The 18,283-nt window shown below is 36.5% G+C and overlaps 1 protein-coding gene across 3 annotated transcripts in view; it reads left to right on the top strand.

Moving 5' to 3' along the window:
* Positions 1-18,283, top strand: part of LOC137295231 (uncharacterized) — a 72,162-nt gene that overhangs the window by 39,991 nt on the left and 13,888 nt on the right. For 2 of the 3 annotated variants that reach the window (XM_067826559.1, XM_067826567.1), the window contains one exon: positions 15,230-15,321. In XM_067826559.1, coding sequence (XP_067682660.1) covers positions 15,230-15,321 — 92 coding nt within the window. Of the gene's footprint in view, positions 1-11,763; positions 11,839-15,229; positions 15,322-18,283 lie in introns of all 3 variants that reach the window. The other variant, XM_067826551.1, reaches the window with a different exon arrangement.

The following is an 18,283-nucleotide window of genomic DNA, read 5'->3' as shown; positions in this document are numbered from 1 at the left end:
CCTCGGAAGAATCACCTGTTAACACATGCCGATGCACACTCCAGTTTGTTCACTGATATCATCAAGGCCATATTCATAATACAAAGAGGAAATGAATGAGGAGGCACCAATTTCAGTCTGATGTGAAATGTACAGGATTGTTTTCTCTGATGAGTTTGTGTTCGGATCGAAATCAGATTGAAGGTTACTGGAGGTGTCAATTTCGAAACATTCAGTCTAGTCGCAAAGATGCCGTTATGAGGCTGAACATGTACATCTGCCGCGGATCAACTTTGTGAAATCTACACGATTGACTTTTGGATGTCATTTCATTTATGATCATTGAAGCATCGGTGAGTTTTATCAGTTGAGACCTGAAGCAGCGAATACCCAAAGCATATCAAGGAGTGGTACTTTTCACTGTGAAATCAGGCTTGACAAAGTGCTGGAACTGAACAGGTGACAATCAGTCCTTAGTCATTGAATTTCATTGTCATAATGATCGAATTTGGTGCATTTCAAATGAAGTTAGTGAGGAACATTCTGTCAGGTTAAGTGCTGGCAGTGAACTGATACTGCATATGGAAATCTATCTCATCAAGTCTGTGTCTGAATTGACATATTCTCAGATCAGATTTTGAAGGATCAAGCTCTAAAGATATTTTGTGTTGGATGAAATTGACAATGCTGGTGATGAAATAGGCAACGTTGAAGAAATAGACGTCAAGTCAGTTGTGTCATATTGAATTGAGACCTAAGCTGCCCAGTGGTTAATGTACAAACTGGCTTTGTGGAAGAAATTGCCAATTTGAACAGAGCAAGCGACATTTCTTCACAGCTGTTAATGGTCATTAGGAGACATTGACCTGCTGATGTCTCAAATGACTTGATTGATGAATAGCCTGTTATGAGATTCTACAGCTCTGGAAGAAAATGTGTAATGGACGTGTCTGAAGCCTGCTTTCTATAGGCATTTGGAAGTAATTCAAAGCAGAAATTACAAGATTGGAAATTACACGATAGCACCATGACAAGAACATGCAATTTGCCAAGTGACAGGTTCGTATTTTTAGTTGTGATCAATGTATTAATTTTAATCAACAAGTTGGGTTTATTCATATCAGTAAGTTATGGTTTGAGCAAGAATAATTTTCATGTTGCTGTTGGTAATAGATTTGAGATAAAGAGATAGTTTGGTCCATTTGACATGAGGGGGTTTGGGTGATGATGATCATGCAGTATGAAATTACCTTATTTCAGATAACGTTAGGGGTGGGGTAGTCTGGTGATTAAAGTGTTCACTTGTCACGCCGAATACGTGGGTTCGATTACTTGCATGGGTACATATAAAGCCTATTTCTGCTGAACCTGGCTTTTATATAGCTGGAATATTGCTAAGCGTGCCGTAAAACCATACTCACTCATTCAGATTGTGGTTAATGCTTAAGATTCAAAATTTGAATTGATTCAGTTTCTAAGGCTTTTAGGATAAGCTTCCTAAATATAAAACCAGCATTCTGTCATGGCTGAAATTGTATCATGTTACATTGTGAATTTAGTTTGTCAGTATGTATAGATTCTAGTAATCACAAATATAACACATTTCATTGTACATGTTACATGTTCTGAGAGGCATAGTGAGTTCAAGGTTTCAACTGTTGAGGTACACACAGCATATTTGTTTTCAAGATGTCAGCGAGGGAAAATATATTTGGGGGTTAAAACCCGAAGACAAATTATTTTCTGGAACAAATTATGATTTGTACTCAAAATAATTTCACCAGAATTTGATTGTGATGAATCTAAGTATTTATAATATAGAAATCAAACCTTGTAAAGATCGGAAAGCCACATTATGTATGTTCCACAGGGAGTGCAGATTGGAAATACGATGTGCTGTTGTGATCATGAATATGATTGCTTAAAGATTCAACAGGCGTAGATCTTAAATGTTTTGGCATACGTCCCAACAGACTTCCTTTGAGCTTGTGTTCTTACAAATACCATTTCTCAGCACTTAAAGCTTGGCCATCTTGTTAGCTGGCTATTTGCAGAGCGATCATAAATACATCCCGATAATTTTCAGCTATAACTTAAAACACAGTCTTGAGATAAAAGTGGTGCACCTGTAGGAAGGTGTTTCAGTCACAGGGAGAGGTATTTATGTTAATTTCATGACAGGAAGCTGTCAGCATGTGTAGATTTGTTGACATGTTTGTTAAACATTGTGTGTCATTCATAATAGCAAGGGTGAGACCAGTGGGAGCTAGGGATGACGATGACCAGCAATGTACTTTTTGTCTCGGAAAGGAATCAAACTGTAAAATATTTTTTCTTATTCCTGATATCATTCCTTAAAAAAATATTGCTGTCGTTGAATCATTTTGTCTGTTTACTGAAGGAAAGATAAGTATTTGTGTCGTTATTGTATTAATTGTTTCTCAGTGGTTTAAACTAGCCCTAAAGGTTATAAAGACCTTTTACAAATGTTAGAAGGTGGGAATGTGTGTAGTATTCCATTGCTATAGAAATGATAACATCAAGCACTCCTTAATCTCAAACACTGATTGTACTTTTTTTATGATTTTTTTCTTAATTTTTCATTTATTTTATTTTACATTTTTTTTTGTCATCATACAAACAGTATCCTGTTTCTGAACAATATAATTTTTTATTTATTTTATTTTATATTTTTAAATATAATTTTAATTTTTTTTTACCATTATACAAACAGTATCCTGTTTCTGAACAATATAAGAGTCACACGTATTGTTAACATGGTCAGGTGTGTAAGTCACGTCACCCTTGTTGGTGAGAGTTTATAGGCTAGTCTCTAATATCTCTTTGCATTTGTGTCTCCTGACTACAAATAAATATGATATAAATTGGAATTAATTCCCATAGAGAAAATCACAAAACTAACATCACATCTGTTTCATGGTCTATTTAATTAGTGTGATCAGTAAGCGTAAGTAACGTATGTCGTGTTTGACAGCGATGAAATTGACGAGCGCTGATCTATCTGGTCACTTCAAAGGCCTAGAATGTCATGAATGAGGGACAGGTTTATAAAGGGATAAGGAGAGAGGCCAGAAGGAAATGACCCCTCTGTCATGGTTTTGTTGAGCTGATAGGAGGGGAAGATCATTGTGACAAATAATGTGTGTCAGTACAACTTGTTTCTGCAGGATTGGCATGACATTTCATAACAAGATTGGCAGGTGCTTGTCATTAGTCAGCTGTTGCAGATATCTATTCCAGTGTCTATAGCTACACTGAACATGACAAGAAGATGACAAAACCTCACTTTAACTCTAAGGATGACTTAAATGCTTAAAGAATTAACTCTTAAGACCTGTTGACTCTGAGATCTAATGACACATTAAACTCTAAGGGCCCTTTAACTCAAATGGCCCCTTGATATCTTAGGATGTATTAAACTCTAAAGAGGTACCCTTTAACTCTAAGGGCCCTCGAAATTTAAGGATACATTAAACTCTAAGGACCCTTAAAACACTTAAAAACTCTTTTACCTTTGAGGACATTTTGAGTTTCTAAGACCCAACTCTTAGTACCCCAACAGTATGAATTCCCTAAAAAAATTCTAAATACTCTCATAGCTTTGGAAAACCCTTACTTCTATAGATTTCTATAAATACCCAGCTCTGGGAACCCTTTTAACCCATAGTCTCCTTAACCCTTAAAGGATCCTTATGACAACACAACCACTTCTAGCTATAAGAAGGGCAGTGGGGTAGCCCAGTGGTCAAAGCATTTGCCCATCACACCAAAGGCCGGGTTTGATTCCCAATATGGATATGGAAGTTTATTTTTGTTTTCCCCGGTCGTGGTGTTGCAGGAATAAAAGCGGCATAAAACCAACTCATTGACTCCAGCTGAAAAGAACCCCTTTTCTTATAACAACCTCTTTAACTCAGAGGGCCAACAGTATACAGAAGCTAGGGAATGAAAACTCTAAATATAGATTTTGTTTCTCCATCTTAACCACAACAACAACTGAAATTGATAAAGTAAACTGGCTAGAGTCATCAAACAAACCGGTCGCCACAGGTGATACATACAATCGAACTTGTCAACAAGCTGTTTGTTGATGATTGATTGCATCATCTGCTCACAGGACAATGGGTCTGAAGTAGGGGACAATGGTTCAGAGGACACTGATTCCGAATCAAGGAGATCCTTTCAAGTTTATGTCATTGTCTGTGTGTCCAGTGCCACTCCCAGCTTTATGTAAAAGGGTGTCTGTTGCCAAATGGAGGTTGTCAGTGCCCCAAATAGGGTGATACTTCAATAGAGCTTCTCTTTCATTTGTATTTCATTGCAGACAGACAGATTGTTTATGTAGGTCTCACTTTACACAGCTTTCAAAATATACCATTGTTGAATGGCATAGTGAAAATGCAAAGGCCAGTCCTTCTAGAATTGGGATATAAAATTACGAGAGACCAGACAATTTATTGCACTGTCCTGAATTTTGAAAGTCATTCGTTTAATTCAGCTTGTCATCAACCTAAAATGAAGCTAAATTTCAAAATATTTTCTTTTTTGTCTTTTACGTAAATAAAAGTTGCGTAAAAGTGATAGTTTGCGTCTAAAGGTTCCTTATTCAGTTTAAAATACAGAGATAGGTTGTGTGTATGTTGAAAATATGAGAAACGAATTCATTACTTCATATCTGGAGTTGCTTGTACACATATGCTTGTACTTACATGAAATTTACATGTGTACTTGATTTTTACTATTGTCCTACTTCTAGGTTTGAGCTGGAAACACATTATAATGTTTGGAATTTAGTTGGGATCAGTTGACTCTGATGTGTCTGTGATGAGTAGCCCTGCTACAAGTCTGTACTGAATGCAAAGCCCATGAATGAGCGAGTTCAGTTTTATGTGCTTTTAGCTATATTTCAGCAATATCATGTCTGAGACACCAGAAATTATGTTCACAAATTGTATCAATGTGGGAATAGAACCCAGGTCTTCCAGCGAATGCTTTAACCACAAGACTACCCCAAGACCCTACCATGCCTATGGGTGTACAGTAATTCTATCCTATAATGAGGCAAGCCTACATAAGTAACCTCCTGCCTGTTATTTCTATTTTTTAAGAAATGTTAATATGACATGTGAAATATTTCCTAAGAGACTTGTACAAGTCTAGTGTCAGAACAGAGAGGAGACAAACCCGCTTGTAGTTGACATTTATGTGTAACCCTGGTTATCAAATCAGGATCAGAACTACTTTCAGTGGTAATGGGTGGGTTAGCATTCTCTTGGTATGTGTTTTGGAAACATGACACTGATAGCTGCTAGTGTCATTATTGGTATTCTGACCAGGAATGTCAATGGCAGTCCCATGTTTGGTCGTAATGATAGAATATCCTGCATCATTTGCTTCAAATACGCTGTATTAGTCATCATTCAGTTCATCCTTCAACCTGCTAGTGAATGCCCATGCAGGGGTACTGTGTGACGCCACTTTTTAGGGTTCCTTGTGATATTTGCTGGAATTCTGCTTACAGTGCCATGCAACCAAACCCCATCACAGTTTTGTTTACAGAATGTACTAATTTTACTAACATCTAGTCTTGGAAAATGGTTGGCATATTTTACAAAAAAAAAATATTACCAAATTATTTTCATGAAATATCAAAAAAGAAACACAGAAAACTTATTTTGAAAATTGCAGTGATCTTACATCTTCTGTATTGGGCATATTTGTTTTTGAGTCTGAATGATTGACTAATACTGGAAATCTTGGAAAGAGAATGTCTTCATTTTCTCTGTTTGGAACAAAGTTGATATGTCTTCTTGCCAAACCATGTAAAATTTTGGAAAGCTGAGAGATGTTCCTTGTGAATTACTATTTTACCCAACAGGAAGTTAGCTAATGAAAGCTTAGTGTGCCTTATTTATCAAATACAGCAAGATGTGAAGGTATGAATAGTTTTAATGATTATCTAACATTACTTGAAGTAAAAAGTGTGATTTTACACTATTAATCTCATACGCTTTTTAATTATCATTGAATAATAATGATTGTTTTCTGCATTTTTGTAAATCAGGTGGAAACAAATACAAGTCTCACGAATTAACCTTTAATCTGCAGATCTCAATGAAGATGTTTTTGTTGGCTATTGACAAACAAAATGGCTGGAACATGGAAGTTTCTTGTTGTAATCTCCTCTGTATCCATGGCAACAAATTGGCATGGACCAATCATGCTGACATTACAATATTTCCAGAAAATAGTAGGTGCATGTACAATGAGTATCCATCACTATCAAACACTTCATATCCCAGTATAACCTATTAGATCCCAAGACAAATAATTTGCTAATAAACAGCCCAAGTAACATACATTATTTTTCATTCAAGATGGCTGTATCTGTTAATAAATCTGTATAACTAGCATTTGAGACTGCCATAAACAACACAGGCTATATTGGGAAATTGATTTGAGAACGTACATGAGATAATCATGATGTTCGAATGTGAAAAGAGTCATGTTTACTCATCATGACATTCTGTAATTTCCGCCTGGGGAACAAAGTCTGAAGAAAAGGAGATTAGAGTTTTAGTAATATCACATGGGTGATATATATTAGGTACACAGATAACATGCAGCTTAATCACCTTGATATGTTCCAGGAAGTCTGATAACAAGATGCCTTGTCACTGATAAAGCTGACTACATCCAACGTCTTTGGTGTAGCCGGTTGATTGTTTGTAGATCGATGGTGTGGTGGTGTAGTCTTGTGGTTAGAGCGTTCATTCTTGATGCCTGCTGCCGAGACCTGGGTTTGATTCCTCTCATGGATACAATGTGTGAAACCCTTGTCTGGTGTCATCTGCAGTGATATCACTGGAATATTGCTAACAGCGATGGTAAACCCAACTCACTCACTCATATCAAAAGAGGGGCTTGCAATACGGGGTACATGAGGAATGGTTGGATTGAAAGGAGCACACTGTGGGATGTTGTTAAAGAATTATATCAGTGAGATAGCAAGCACAAATCAGCTATAATCCAGACAACAATTGTCCAGATGTGCACACATATCAAGCACACATATTATTAATAATAATGTGTCCATGTATATAGTACCAAACTCCACATCGGTTATGCTCATAGCACTAACAATGAGTAGCACAGCACATTAATACCCTGGACAACCCTAGAGGCTGGAGCTGAAAGGTTTTAGTCATATCACTCATCCCATCGGGTACCCATTTTCAGCTGGGTGAACAGAAGCAGTTTTGAACAAAGTCACTTGCCTAAGATGAGAACACATGTACATGTGTTTCCGTTCTCACCCACGTGAATGTCAGGCACACACATTTCTCACACACACACACATCTCACTCACACACATCTCTCTCTCTCTCTCTCACACACACACACAATCCCATCAGGTACCACCCATTTCAGCTGTTTGAGCGGAGGCAGTTTGGACGAAACTTACTGATGAGAATTTCAAAATATTTTGATGAGAACACATATAACATGTGTTTCGGTTCTCATGCACACACACACACTGCACACCAGGTGCACACATATCACTCACACACACACACACCAACAGACACAGACACATATCATAATATGAAAGTACATTCCACCTCACCTCACCTCACCTCACATATTTTTCTTAACCTGTGTTTATGGAAATTTCTTCCCATACTTTGAATGGGCTTTGTATTCATTGTGCACAACCAAGGTAGTCACCATTGTGATATTCAAGGAGAACTTTTTAAATTTTGTATATCTGCTTAGATTACTTTCATTAAACCTAGCCCTATTTAACACTGAACAGTAGGTGTTGCTTATACCAGATTTTTCTCTGTGAATAATGCATAATTGCTTAAATTTTCAAGCACACATTTTGCCGAAGTACTGATTTCAATTTTCATAAGGTTTGTACACCCTTTCTGAATGACATCTCACAATTAAAGCATGGTTTGTACACTTTTGAAAAAGCCTGGAATTTGGGCTCCAAAGTTGCGTTTTTTATTATTTTTATTAGGTTTACTTTATATAATTTTCTTGTCTTATTGGAGATAATTTTGCCCTGAAAAGTTTTGAAAAAGCCTCGATAAAAGTCTTGAATTTTGGTTTTGAAACTCTGTACGAAACCCGTGTAATAGTCCTTTTCAGCATTATATGTATAACTGACTGAAACAGGCATATCTTTTATAATATTAGGCATTAAATTTTGTATTGCAGCTGCCAGTATGCAAAATAGCATTTGGCCTGCTAATCTGTTTCTTTATCAGTTCTTTTGATAAATAGATCATTCATGAAAGTAGGTCCCAGTCTTGTGTTTAGAGTTAATACAGTCAAGTCTTGTTCATCTGACATCATCCATTGCACAACAAATTGTCGGATTGAATAAGGATGTTTGACTAGATAAATGAGACAAAGTTGCGTTTATTCAGTTTTTTGCCAACAAAAAGCATCAGATAAAGCCAAATGTCGGATAAATGACTTGACTGTAGTTTGTAATAAATTGTGTAGATTAATGCTCATGCTTTTAATCACTGGATTGTTTAATCCAGACTTGACTTTATGAATGTAAGTATAGTGGGAATATTGCTTTGTGGCATTAAACAACTAACAACAAAAAATTTGTGGACCTTTGTTATCACCCACTGGTACCAAAAAATGGCACCACAAATTTGAAGTTCATTTTTGACTAAATATTTGTTAGAGTTTATAGACAGATCTGTGCTGATATAAATGATTTCATGACTGAGTGATGATCGAGCTGACCTTTAGTGTGACCTCAGACAGACCCCCCAGCATGTTGGTAATTACCGGATCATTTTGCTGATATGTGCACAAACTGTCATCAATCATGCTGAGGTATGATCTTGACAGATGAAATTGACCTCAGCATCATGTGGTCAAATGGTCACTTCAGACAACCACCATCAAAATCACTAATATGAACATATTTACACAAACAAGTTTTGATTGACCTACGGGATCAGCTGGACATGGAGTATGTGTGACACTGGAAGGTACATTGTGGATTTTGTGTCGTTTTTTTTTTTTTTGTTATTTTCACAGCACCTTGCGTATGTAAAAAAATCAGAAGGGTCAAGGTTTATTTGATGCATAATGGTGGTGGTGTGGCCAAATGGGTAAAGCATTCACCTATCAAGATGGAGAGCCAGGTTCAGTTCCCCACAATGGTATGTAGGAAGCCCATGTCTGGTGTTACCTACTGTGATATTGCTGGAATATTGCCATAGATCGTGTAAAACATACTCAATAGTTAAAAAACGCTATGACAGATTTAGCCGCTGTTGTATCACTTTAGAGCAATTAATATTCATGAATTTTACTCAGCCTCTTTCACCATAATTTGCAATAGGTATCAATATTTTTTACAATATTCAATGTGGCGTTCAGGTAGCCTAATGGTTAAAGCATCAACTCGTCTTGCAGAACACCTGGGTTCTATTTGACAGTGTGTGAAGCCCATGTCTGGTTTTCCCCGCCATGATATTTATGGGGTATTGCAAAGTGTAGCGTAAGAGCAAACTCACTCACTCATAATATTCAACATTTTGATAATGTATTTGCAATATACATATAGCTGTAAATATCTCACCCTACATAAAATACATGTTGAAAGGAACAATTGAGAGTTTAAAATATGAATAAAATCCTGAATGCTATATCTTGAAATGATAAATATGGACAACACTGAGTGACTCGTTCTCTTATTTGGATATGATTACTTATTTGCATAATACATGTATTTAAATGTTGTAACAAAACTATCACGACAATAATTGTGTCTTGGGATGCAATATTGTCATCATCCATGTCCACACCTCACAACTATATTGGATGTATATTTGTGTTATATGAAACCGTGGGTATATGTTACTTGTGATTGCATTCAGGTATATTCATCATTTTCATGACTATACTCAATCTGCCATGGCTTTAACAATAGTTCTAATCATATGGAAAAGTGAGGAGTTTTTTAACGTCCCTTGAGTGCCACAGTACAATCGACTATTGGGCAATGTGTGATTCTAACAACACGAAACACCGCCTTACAATTTAACGCCTTGTGAGCAACAGTGTCAGCTCAAAGTTCGCATTGTTGGGAGAACCAACACTCAACTCAATACCATACCCGAACTCCTCGACATTGCTTATATTGTACTCTAAATTGCTATTCAGTATTTAGCCCCTTCAGTGCCTGCCTGTATGTACATTCCTCTGTATTTACCAGCCTATTGATATACAACCCTGCAGGGAGCATAGGAAACAAACAACCAAGGCTGTTCGTGAGAGGTGACCAGATGGTCAGACTCAGTGTCATGTTGATGGCGGGCTTTCATTATCCAGGTGGACAAGATCGTTGTTCACAATATCAGTCACTGTATTGGTCTTGAGTCGTTTTTGGCATAATGTCAAGAAATTTTTTTCCCCAGATATGTCAGTTGTTGATGGCAAAATAAACACAGAAAATAACAGTGTTGTGTAGCCTACCCTAATCTAATGCTGATAAAACATGATTTAAAAATATGATGCTCATGACAGTGGTCAATATGACATGTGTCATGATGATCATGATCATTTAATATCTTTTTGTCTATTAAACTGCAAAAATATATGCAAAAATATATAGCTTTAAATACACTGATGTCTCTTTCTTTTGATTTGGCTTTCGAGTAGCCTAGTAGTTTAAGCATTCAGTCTTTCTGCTAAAGACCAGGGTCGAGGTTTTCTTCGCTCTCTTAGTGCTAAGATAGGCATATATGCCATACATTAACATCAATTTATGACTCTCTGAGCTCTAAGAGAGCTTAAAAAATCAAAGCCTGTGGTTAAATTTCCCACATGCATACAATTTGTACAGCCCATTTCTGATGTTTCCCACCATGATATTGTTAGAATATTGCTAAAAGCATCGCAAAACTTGTTGAACTTTGAACAGCCTCCAAATTGCACATGAAACTTAACATTTCCACCAACTGACAGCTGTGGTTACTTTAGGGGTTGCGTGTCTATGTCACTTTGCAAAATGACAGCTATGCACAATCAACATGTGACATGTGCAGCGGAATGTGCATTGCTGTGTGTCTCACACACATAGATATCTCGTCACACCACAGGAACAGCACATCTTGTTGAACTTGACGCATACATAGTGCATGAAAAAAAAACCTACACTAAACCTTGTGAAATGAAGCAGGGGGCTGTGAGTTTTAAGTTGGTTTTACTTTTGACTCCACAGTTCTTTCATCCATTCAACCTTCTATCCATTAATTCCTCCCTCCCTCCTGTCATCCATTCATCTTTCCATTAATCCTTCCTTTTCTATTAATAGTAATCGTGAAGCAGTACTACTTTTTATTGTCTGTCTGTTTTTGCACTGTTGACTCGGCAGGCAAGTATCCATCCATCCATCCTAACTGCCATCAATCCCTCGCTCACTTCATTCATTCATTCATTCATTCATTCATTCATTCATTCATTCATTCATTCATTCATTCAAAATGTCTTCACATTGTTAAGCTGTACTTGCGTAAAATACAGAACTGTCAGTTACGTAATTCTGATTAGCACCTTTCTCTTTTAGGTCCTCATCTGTTAGGTATCATAACATATTCCATAACATTTATTTCAGTGTTTATCATATTTTGAAGGTGAATGCTTACATTATAGCTGAAAAACAATTTAGAGTGGTTCAAACTCAACTCACTCATTCAGTGATGTTATGGACTACTGTTTCAGATCCCACAAACAAAATGTACAAAGACTGCGAAAGTTATTCCATTCTGTTCGCTTTATCTCAAAGCTTCGGCCCTGGTGAGATTTTCGCATAAGCATGGAAATATTTTTGCAATTATAACCATAGCAATAACCTTGCTCCCCTCTGTTCCTGCTTGTCTTGTGTGATCTAACAACTTTGACAACCTACTGCAGCGTCCGTGTCAGCATGTGTAGTAAATTGTCTTTCCATGATTTTACATTATAATTTAAGATTTTAGGCAGATCCAAAGGCTTGTTTTGAAAGATTTTCATTTATTGTATATCAGCTCTGTCTTGGTCTGAACTTGGTGTTACAATTCCCTGAGTTGTATCCCTTAGTTGGTCCTGGATCCACTGACCTTGGGTTTGAATCAAGGATGAGTCCCAGTTATAGTCCATCCATGAAAATCTAGATTAAAATTGGTCTTCGGCAACTCATTTTGTTTCATAAGAAGCAACAACTGGGATCATGCTCGTTGACTTGGTTGGCATGTCATTGTATCCCAGTTGCATTGATCAAATGCTGATGCTGTTGATCACTGGATTGTCTGGTCCTTCTTGATTATTTACCTATCACCACCATATGGCTGCAGTATTGCTGTGTGTGGTGTTAAACAGAAAACAACCAACCAAAAAGAAACCCTGTTATGATTCTTGGAGCATTGGTCATGTAAACCAACTCTGTAAACCAAATACTGGCATTAGACCCAGTATACTCATCATAATATGTCTGAAGCATTATTAGGAGTTATTTTTGTTATTGACAATGTAACCATTTTCTTCATTTGTGGCCACTAATACAATTCCTGCTTCAAGCCCCCAATTTTCTACTGCCTTTTATTGCTGTCAGTACTGTTACCTCATAGTAGAGAGGGTTGGTTAGCCCAGTAGGTAAAGCAGCTACTCGTTATGCAGGTAAACCAGGTTTGATTCTCTGTGTGGGTACAACCTGGATAAACCCTTCCACGTCTCTTTACTGTGAGAAGGAAATTTTACTGAATATTTTATTAGAAGCGGTTAAATGTAATGCTGAAATAGCGATTGCCTGTTCAACATTCACACTCAGAATTTTGTTTTTATCAATAATTAAAACATCTGCATCATTCTACAAGATGTGTTTTTGCTTTTACAACTGAAATTGCACAATTACAGATTGATTCAACTAATTCCAATCGAGCACTGTTCACCCATAATCATTTGTTCAGTGTTGCAACTTGCATCCCGTACCTTAACCAGCATCCACTGATCTATATTCGTTCATCATGGTTTTTGATTGGGTACTTGACAGGGTACTATGATTTGCCAAGGTGACAACTTCCTTGATCTCCTGGGTCTTGCCTCGCTCTTTCCACTGATACAATTCAAGAGTCATCCTGAGCAATCCAGAGTATAATTGCTTCATTCCAGTTCCCAGAAGCTGGTATTCTCTCATCTCTAATGCAGCACAAGAATGATCTTGCTCATGAGCTTGAAGTCAACCAATCTAAATCATTTCTGAAAGTTTGGCATAGATCCGAACTTAAAGATTCCTTTGTTATAGTTTGTTCTTATATATATGCCATGCCTGATTAACTAAGAAAGAATTGGATGATTATGATGAATATATTTTGGACAGACTTACCTTGATGGTACTAACAAGGTGTGTTGTTGTCAAATGCATTATTACAGCTGATTAACAATGAATTATTTACAAATTATTGTTCTTAATCCTGCACCATGTAATGATAATATTGATAATATGTTGCAAAAATAATATATGATGGTGGAATAATCGTAATTATTGTAACACAATAACAAATAATGTTCAAATTTAATGGGTTCATTATCATGTCTTCTTATTGAAATGCTAAATAATTCAGATGGTTAGAATATATGAATGTATTATAAACAAAAAAATTAAGGAAAATGAATATTCATCAAAAATGTACCTATTTTTTACTGTAATTATGCTTTACTGTGTTTGGTATATTTTTCATACAAAATTTCCAGATCTTTCAGTTAAAAAGAAAGAATGTTTTGATACAGAAATACAACAATTTGTTTTTAGTTGGTCTGTATTTGTTGCATATGTTATGTCTGAAGTAATCGAAATAGTTAAAACATCTGGAAGAAATGCATATTTTAAAGCTTGTCAAAATGGTGATTATGCAAACCAAAGCTGTGCAAAACATTTAGCATATACAAGAATCATGTTACTTTTTCCAGCAAAAATATTGCAAAGAGAGACAAGAATTTGTAAAGACCCGACATATTCGGCTTGGTTTTGTCCAGAAAACACAACAAGGGGGAATTTACTTTACGTGTCCGTTTCAATAGAAAAAGACCGGGATTTTCAGTGCGACATTGCATGGGCTTGATATGAAAACCCAAGTTAACACCCACTGTTAGTTTAACCACAAAATTGGGAGCCCAGAATTGTGATTGAAATTGAATGGCAGATAGCATGGAGGAAAGAAACTAATTTGGTAACATTTTGTGCATCTTTTGTCACTCTTTCCAGCATTGGCTGATCCCTGAGACTTTGTTCTTTGTTCAAGTGGAATGAATATTGAAAGAAACAATTTTTTATTGTTTTTGAAGTAATGTAATGCAGAATTTTATTGGGATTCTAAACCATCCGCTCATCAGACAAAGTGGGATGAAGAACATTTTGATATTTCGAAATTGGGATTTTTAGAGGCTTTTATTTTCCTTAATTCTGATCTAATTTAACAGATAATGTAGAAATATGCTTTAAGGCCTTACTGTTACCTTACAAGAATGTTGTATCTTTGAATATAAATAAATTTCCAGAAATAGGGAAACATTTTCTCCAGACTTCAGAATGAATATTGGCCCTTGTCCTGTTTATGACAAGACCCTGATAATGTGTTCAGGTTTTGGACAAGCTTATGATGTGAAGTGGGGATTTATTGTGGGGGATTTATTGGATTTTGATTTTATGAATTTGAGCACAATTAAAATAATTTATAACATGTCTGTATTTGAGAAGCTTCTCCGTCATCTTGATTTTTTTCAACTTTTGTTTGTGAAAAATAATTTGTTTTTGATGTATGAACAAACTAGCAGCATGTGGTTTGATTTTTAGACTTATTACTCACGGTGAGTTTATTTTCTTGGGGACAAATAACAGTTTAACTTGAGTGAGGTTGAGCATTTGTGTAACGATGTGATAAGTTGATATATCAAATTGATCGTCCCTATTTACAGAACAAGAAATTTGTAAATGGATAAAATAACAATTTGCTAAAAAATTTTAACAGTTGTCATTTTATTTCAGCATATATGGCTAAGATGCTTTAATAAATTCTGTTTCTGAGCAACCTTTTTATTTAAATATAATTTCTAACTGGATCATTTTCATCATGTTTAAAGATCAGGAAGTGTTTGCAAATGCTTGGCACGAGGTCAGTCTCCTGTATATAATTGTTCCTATTTTGTGTTTCAGCTTGAGTGAGAGCTATTTCACTGTTCGAGGGGCAGCTCTCATCCTACCTCAAGGAGAAATACCTCGGAGGTCATCAAAAAAGAGCCATGGCGGTAAGACCGAAAAACTAAAATTGTGGATATGAACATACATGCTCACTCATTCTGTCAGTTACACATGGAAAAGTGTCAACATCTTCAAAGATGATGTTGGCAAATGTTTTTTGTTTGTTTGTTGTTTGACACCACCTCAACAGTTGTCTAGTTCTATGATAGCAGTCTCTAAATAAACATGTCTGGACCACATAATCCAGTGACTGACATCATGGACATCAATCCACACATTGGAATAAGATGATGAGTCAGTTAGCCTGACTATACTATCCTACTTAGCAGCCTCTTCAACACGTATAAGTTGCTGAAAACCAGCTGTAACAAGAGCAGTTCTCGGGCTGTTGTCAACTGTTCTAACTAGAATATCGGTCACTTTGTTGTTTTTCATACCCATACAGGGGCGATTGGGTAGCACAATGGAGTTGGTGTTTGGAAGACCTGGGTTAGATTTCCCACATGGGTATGACGTGCGAAGCCCATCTCTGATGTCACTCGCTGTTACATTGCTGGAATATTGTTAATAGGCGAATAAATCGAAACTCACAGTCCCCATTATATCCTTACTTTTAACTAATTCATATCAAAACAGAAAAAAATTGCAGTTTGTAGTATTATCAGTGTATTGTCTGGGCAAGGATGAATAATTTTCAGTTTCGAATTTTCCTATGTGCAGCTTTACATAACAAACGTTTAGCTTGCAGTAAATAGCGATCAGTCGCTTACTTTAGTGTTTATGTCACTTGCTATAACATAATGTAGAATTTCTGAATGTAAAATTTCTGAGGATTGCACTGAATAGAAGCATAAATATCAGTTTCATCCCTTTTGTTAAGGATCGCCTGTTTTCAAATGTTTCTCAAACTTAATCCAACTTCCTCAATTACACGGAAGCAACCACAGAGGCATATGTCAGTTCACGTGACACCACTTTCCTCCCAAGTCTCCATCCAGCTTTCCATAATGGAAAAAAGAAACTTTGCATTTCTTTCCTGAATGAAGACGCCAGCGAACATGTCTCGGTATTGACGAGAGGCACAGAGCATATTTGAAGTCTGGTCAGGTCACCTATTTTCCACATTGCACCACTGGACAATGTTTTCAAGATAGAAAGCCTGTTTCTAACAAATAGTCTATGTTTGGGTGCTTTGTTGTCGAGGGTCATGAACTTTTGATACTTTTAGGGCACTATTGTATTGGGCAGTTTAGGTAATTGCTCGACTTCCAAATGTATATTGTTTTGGGAAATGATAGGCTTTAAGTGAATGACTATTGTGCTGTAAGTAAATCAGTAATAAATAACCAGTATCCAGCTGTATGATAGGTTTTAAATATTCATGTGTGAACTAGCAAACTAGTGATTGATACCATGAGCATTGTCGAGCACTTCCAGAGTTCTCAAGACTAGAATGATTGGGCAAGGCTATATGGTATCTGGTCCTGAATTTTAAAAATGTTCTGGCACCATTTTGAATTTTAAAATATTTCTGAAATTTAATGTTAATTTAGGAAGACAAAGCCTTCAAAGAATCTTAGCACTAGGAGGTTAAGTACTTTCATACTTTCTTCCTCAAAGTGATATGAGCCCCACTATCATCATCTGTCCAGAATCACAAGTGGACATGTGTGACTAACACACACAAATCCCAGAAATAAGTAAACGTTATTGTATTTTTAAAAACATCTGAATATTAATCATAAGTCAAAAATGGAGTGGTGAAAAATTCTTAGTTTTAAATGGCGATGGACTTCTCCATATATTTTAGGAGTTGGATTCCATGTCTTTATTTATATATTTATTTGTTTGTTCACTTGAGACAAACTATCATGTGGTAAGAATATTTGGGAACTATCATAAACACCTGACAGCACAACAATAGTGTGGTGACAGTGATGAAAATATGTAACTACATGCCAACTTTGTACAGAAACAGTATGCTGAAAGTGCATGTGATGTGAAGGTCACGTCCATAAATTTTCGCCTTTGATAGTATTCTTGGTAATATGTTTCCCTGAATTTCCATATGACATTTATCAACATGACTGGCCACTGTTGACCAAACCAATTTGTGGAGTTGCAGAATATTTGGAAAGGTATTTATCATTATGTTCCAACATCAGGCAAAATCCATCACAGTTTAGACAGTGAATGTCCCTTTAATTCCTGTTCAAGTCAATTTGTCCCACAAAAGTCAACAGACTTGCCTTAAGGTTAACTCCTGGTAAACAGCGCTGATTTAAGTCCATGTCGCCCTCCTAGCAGGCCCTTGTCATGGGTACTGAGTGCAGGCAAGCAGCTTGACAGTACACACCTTTTTAGGGGTGCAGGGGTTGGGTTACTACGCTGGTGTTCATGGTCCTGTTTTACAATGTGATCATAGCAGTAGGTGAATATAACTTTAATATAGAGATCCTTGGAACCTGTTTCACTGTGCTATTATAGTGCTAAAGTGATCATAAGTTTAACATAGAGATCCTTGGAACCTGTTTCACTGTGCTATTATAGTGCTAAAGTGATCATAAGTTTAACATAGAGATCCTTGGAACCTGTTTCACTGTGCTATTATAGTGCTAAAGTGATCATAAGTTTAACATAGAGATCCTTGGAACCTGTTTCACTGTGCTATTATAGTGCTAAAGTGATCATAAGTTTAACATAGAGATCCTTTGGGACTGTTTCACAAAATGATCATAGGACTGGGATGATCATAAGTTTAACGTCAGTAGCCCTGGGGCTGTTCCACAACGTGAAGCACTTTAATGATCATATGTTTAACACAGGTAGCCCTGAATCCTGTTTCACAAAGTGATCATAATATGAGGGTGACCAGAACTTCAAAAATAGGCCTCTGCCCTCTTTCGTAGTTTGATCGTAGCACAAGGGTGAAAAGGAACCCAGCGTTATCTGTGTTTAAGTTCTCATCACCTTAGTGCTGTGATCCCGTACTCCTACCTTAGACCCAGT

This window comes from Haliotis asinina, chromosome 1 (genome assembly GCF_037392515.1).
Source record: "Haliotis asinina isolate JCU_RB_2024 chromosome 1, JCU_Hal_asi_v2, whole genome shotgun sequence".
Classification (NCBI taxonomy): Eukaryota; Metazoa; Mollusca; class Gastropoda; order Lepetellida; family Haliotidae; genus Haliotis; species Haliotis asinina.
The sequence above is the reverse complement of the archived record's forward strand: the minus strand, read 5'-3'. Positions and strand labels throughout refer to the sequence as shown.